This window comes from Austrofundulus limnaeus, unplaced genomic scaffold (genome assembly GCF_001266775.1).
Source record: "Austrofundulus limnaeus strain Quisiro unplaced genomic scaffold, Austrofundulus_limnaeus-1.0 Scaffold478, whole genome shotgun sequence".
In the NCBI taxonomy this organism is placed as follows: domain Eukaryota; kingdom Metazoa; phylum Chordata; class Actinopteri; order Cyprinodontiformes; family Rivulidae; genus Austrofundulus; species Austrofundulus limnaeus.
The window spans coordinates 50096-55364 of record NW_013952880.1 but is presented as its reverse complement, the minus strand read 5'-3'; the positions used below and the strand labels follow the sequence as shown (position 1 = coordinate 55364).

Sequence of the window (5269 nt, the reverse complement as noted above, 5' to 3'; positions counted from 1 at the left end):
AAATAACTTCATTTCTGGACATTTATGGTTTGATTTCTTTGTATGTATGGATCACTTGGGTTGTTACCAACATCTGGTGAAAATTTCATGTCGTTAGCACCTCTAATAATATATTTACTGAGAAAAATGGTGACGTGTTCAATACTTATTTTACCCGCTGTATGTACGGCAGGTGCTTTAAAGGAAAGCATGTAGAGATGTGTCATATCGGTGTTAGATGTGTTAGCACTCAGAGAACGTGTTTGATGACTCTCAGCTACTACAAGAAAAAAATGCCTCAATATTTGTATAATTGACTGAACTGAAGCCATTTTCAGTTGCCTAATATAAATGAGCTGTAGCAGCCATTCAAAAAGTCAATCAGTTGTAGATGTTCATTTAATCTGCTGTTTCATGAGATATTTTGCTAACAGTGCAGACAAATGAAAACACAGGTGGCGGACAGTAATAACATTTCCTCAAAGGAACTTTATACTCCTGGTTTTGACCTGATAATTTAGAGGTTAACATTGAACAGCATCGAGTTATTTGTTTCTGTTTTGTCTCCCTCTGCAGGTCCAGTTTTCTTCCTCAGCTGTTTCAGTTTTGCAGTTGGCATTGCAATTCTCTATTATTATGGAGGTGAGACACAGAGTTGTAAAGTAACTAAGTACAAATACTTTGTTACTGTACTTAAGTAGAATTTTTGGTTATCTGTACTTGAGTAATTATTTTTCAATCTACTTTTTACTTCTACTTCTTTTTCACACAATTATCTATACTTTCTACTCCTTGCATTTTTTTTAAAAAAAGGCAAGAAGTAGAAAGTCGTTACTTTTATTTAATTTTTGCTTGTTTTCATTCCAGCTTGTTATTGTAAAAAATAAATTCTATCCATATAAATTGTGCCTCCTAGATAGAGTGAATTTAATTGTGGTTGAATGGGAAGTATAAATATATAAAATTCTGACACTATATTAGTTTGTACACAAACAAATGACACTCCAGCAGGACATAGCAGACATGTAACCTCATGCTGCCACATGCATTTGTAGAAACACAATATTTCCACTTAAAGTCATTACATTAGTTGGTCCAGTGATTATATAAGGGACTGTATTGTAGTTAGTCAAAAACGTGGGCCACCGCACTGGTTTCTAGTTTAATCATTAAAAAAATAAAAGGACTGTATTTAAGAAATATTTGTAATTCATGAATTATATTATTGCATTTGGCTGCAGCCCTCAGATAGATTTTCATTTTGGGGAAAAGGTTTGGTCACCCTTGGTATATGCATATAAACTGAAACAGTTAGACTAGTGCATCCTAAATTTAACATAAATTAATTATTTTAATACGATATAGTAATTTCTGCATTTTTTGGGGGAGGTCACCTCCTAATAAATGTCATTACAGGAAAATCTAACTGCTCATTTTAAATCAGTACTTTTAATTTTATTACTTAAGTACAAAAATTATCCAATACTTTAAGACTTTTACTCAAGTAATATTCCTAAAGGAGGCTTTAACTTTTACCAAAATAATTTTCTGGTCAGATACTTGTACTTTTACTCAAGTATCACTTTGTGGTACTTTATACAACACTAGTGAGACATGCAAAAGTGAACGTGCATCTAAAATGACATCTGAACCCACAAGACTTGGTTAATGTTTATTATTTCCAGCCACTGTCTGCGTGCGTGCTTCACTGTGAACCATTTCTCCTCTTTCTGCACACAGAAGGTGAGCCTCTGAGATGCACAGGTATGTTTCTTCACTGGTCTGCAGTGGGACTCTGCGCGGATGCTAAGGACATCTTAATCTCCCATGCAGAGGTTGGGAAGCAGAAATAAAGCGAGGGTGAAGGTGCTGAAAACAACCCTGTGGGAAGAACAAACAAGCCTGCCTCTTTTCTGTGCCAAACCAATTTAACATCTTCCTCTGCGGTGCCTCCTGGGCTGGGTCTGTTTGCTGTAAAAACACCATTAACTCCATTTTTATGAAGCTTTCCAAGAGCTCCACTTTCACACTGAACAGCCCATTATTGTCACTCAAATGTTGTTTTTTTGTTTTGTTTTGTTTTTTTCTGCAAGAATTTTGATTTTGATTGAGAGTTTGTTGAGAGTTATAAAATGTATCTCGATGGATGTTTTTAAATTATACTCTGGAAAAATATACCAGATAAAAAATGTTGCCTGATCAATTTGATGGGAACAATTCACAGCTGTTAGCAATTTAATTCAGGGATTTTTATTTTCCAAGTAGAACAGATTACATTAACAAGGGACTTTTTCTTGTTATGGGCTTTAATCATCTAGAGAAGGGCTGTTCAGTTAAATCGCTCTAGAGGTCACAGTTACTGAAAGCCAGTAGAACATCCAGCAGTTATTGTCAATATATACATTTCGTTCATGATTTAAAATCTAGTTTTATTTTAAATGAACTCCCTGTTGAGCCAAACCAAACTCACCCTCGGGCTGGATGGGGCCCCTGGGCCACCAGTTGATTATTCCTGCTCTACAGTATTTAATGCTGCTCAACATGTCTCAGTTTGTTTTTAATGCCTGAGAAGTAAAATCAAAAATTGGTCAAGAATTCCCTTCTTGACATCTCTTAAAATGAAGCAGTGACATTTGTTTTCCTTGTTGGGCTTAAACATAGCTGGATAATATTTAACTGCACATGTTGTTTTCACTGACTTTTAATTTACTCTTGTGACATGAAGTCTTAACACACACATGGGAAATGGACTGGCGTGAACACGTTTTTAAAAAAACACGAATCTCCACAGAACTGCATCCACTAATATCCAAACAGCTACTTACTGAACCTTCACCTGTATTATAAGTGCCTTCTGTTAAATACTGCTCACCGCTGAAAATCAAAAGCAAATAGTTGCGTCTACAACTGATTAACGTTTGGATTCAGTTTGATTCAAGATGGCCACCTCAGCTAAATGACATTAGCCAACACTAAAAAAACCCTATAACTGAACATTGGCCTTAACTTTGATGTGATAGCTGAGAGTCAATCACAGCACATACCACAGACATCATGTACAAATACATATATAATGTCTATGAACTTTTTTGATCCTGCATGAGCCTGATGATCTGATCGGACATAAAAGGCTGTGGGTGAAAAGTGTTTAAGGAATGACAAGCCTTGATTCCAAAAGACATCATTCTGTTTAAGTGAAAGTTCAACATCTTTTGATGCGTGTTGTTGTATAAAAAGTGTTTTTTTCTAAAATAAAGCACAAAATGACACATTATCTACATGTTTTTTTTAATTAATGAGAAAGCGTTGACAGATAAATACTGGCAGAACAATTAATACAAATTTGAATACATTGCAAAAATTATCCATCTAACCAAGTCTTACAATATTGTATCCAGACAAAAAGTGTTTTTCATCTTGTGTTCAAGAGCAGAATGTGTGAGCAGATTATTAATGCTGTTAGCCTGAAGTTTTTCCACTATTTCTATAAATCTCACCAAGTGCAATTATTACTGCACTAGCAGATTATTTCACTTAATTTGAGAATTAATCTAGTGTTTTTAAAACTTAGTTTTAGATGATTAATGTTTGCAGTGTTGCATTTACTAATAAATAACATAGGAAACATCATGTCTGGCAACTAAATACTGTAGTTCTGCCCTGTTAGAAGTGGTAAATACACTAGAGGGCACTGCTTTCTGGTTCTGCACAGGAGTGCAGGAAGGGAGGATGATGGGAAATGTTCAGCGGTATCAGTGATAATCAGACGCAGCAGGCAGCCTGCATTAATAAATAATGCCAAACAAAGTAAAGTACTACAGATTACTTGAATCCATGCTGCATTAAATACTGTTAACATGAACACTTAAAGATTTGTCTGCACAGTGTGCGTACTTAAAACTCACTTCAAACGTGTGTTTTCTATGAAATAAAAGGCTGATCAAATGCATGGAGGAGAGCTCGAGTGTTTAACGTAAGAGCGGAGAGGGGTGTCAAAAATGGAGGAGGTGTTAAAATCATATGGAAAAGCTGCTGTTAGTGATTGCCGAGTTTAAAAATAGGTGCGTCACATGAGCTAAAACTCCTCATTGATTGTCATCGCCTTCTGACTCCCACTCCACCCCCCATCGAGGACACTTTATTAAATTTTATAAGACTGGTCTGAATCCAGAACAGCAGGCGTCACAGATATATGTGAACGTATCTGCCCTGACTGAAGCTGTGCGCCGTCACTCTACTTGCTGTTTCCACAGTTACAGTGATAACTGTGGAGGAGGGAAAAGGATTAAATGTTAGGTTTGTTGTCTGAAAAGTGCTCATGTTGTAGTTAATCACACAGTCATTTGTCAGGTGAAGTTTCCGTCCTGACGTGAAAATCGAGTATAAATCAGGTTAATTTAATTTATTAATTTATTTTTCAATATATTTTTGGGTCTGAGCCACTGAAGTATGTTAAACAGGCACTGACTCGGACACTGATTAGGGTTTTGGTGACGTGGCGGAAACACAGGCTTAATTAGTGCTTCCATTTTAACAAGCGGTTGTGCTGGGGTCCATGCTGTGTCGCCTCTGACTCACCAGCTGCTGCTGCCAGGCCGGAGAACAGAGACAGGCCGTCTCTGCTCACAGCACAGGGCTTTAAGGTGAAGCCAAACAATGTTATTACTGAATCCCACGGCCACAGCACCTGAGAGTCAACAAACTTCCTGCTCGGTGCCACTGAAGTGTGTTCAGTTTTGTCCGGTTGATGCCTGGTCAACGTCTGGCAGTTTTTACTAGACAGCCTGTTGTCTCCGGTTTTGTGTTTTGTCCACTAAATGTGTTGCTCACACTGCCTGTTTGTTTCTGCCGCAGAGCAGGACAATGATTTTCTGGTAAATGAACAGCAGGATGACTTGTTTGTTGGTGGAAAATTCTGCAGCTATCTGGAGTGGTCAGTGTGTATCTGGGTCAGGTAGGGGGGTTTATGACAGGAAAGGACAGAAGAAGAGACCAAAAACAAGCTGATTATCTAAAACAGGGATGGGCAACTCAAATGATAGGAGCCACAAATTTTTGTTGACACCACAGGGCCTCATAGTACCGCACACTTACACTAATGTAATAAAACTGCCAATTTCAAAAATGTGTATACATATAAAAACTTTCTTTTTTTTCTGGGATGAGCACAACAAACCGACAGAAAAATAACTAAAAAAATAAACAAAAAAATTGATAATAATAATCTTTAAATAGTGTCACATGTTTCTTTATTTGATAATACCTTATACACACACACACACACACACAC

General features: G+C 36.9%; 1 protein-coding gene across 1 annotated transcript in view; it reads left to right on the top strand.

Moving 5' to 3' along the window:
• LOC106529947 (bcl10-interacting CARD protein) overlaps positions 1-3253 on the top strand; it is a 12765-nt gene extending 9512 nt beyond the window's left edge. Inside the window, exons 5-6 of the mRNA XM_014025482.1 lie at positions 556-621; positions 1720-3253. Of these exons, the coding sequence (XP_013880936.1) occupies positions 556-621; positions 1720-1832 (179 nt within the window). The 3' untranslated portion in view covers positions 1833-3253. The remainder of the gene's footprint in view (positions 1-555; positions 622-1719) is intronic.
• Positions 3254-5269: the final 2016 nt, after the last annotated feature.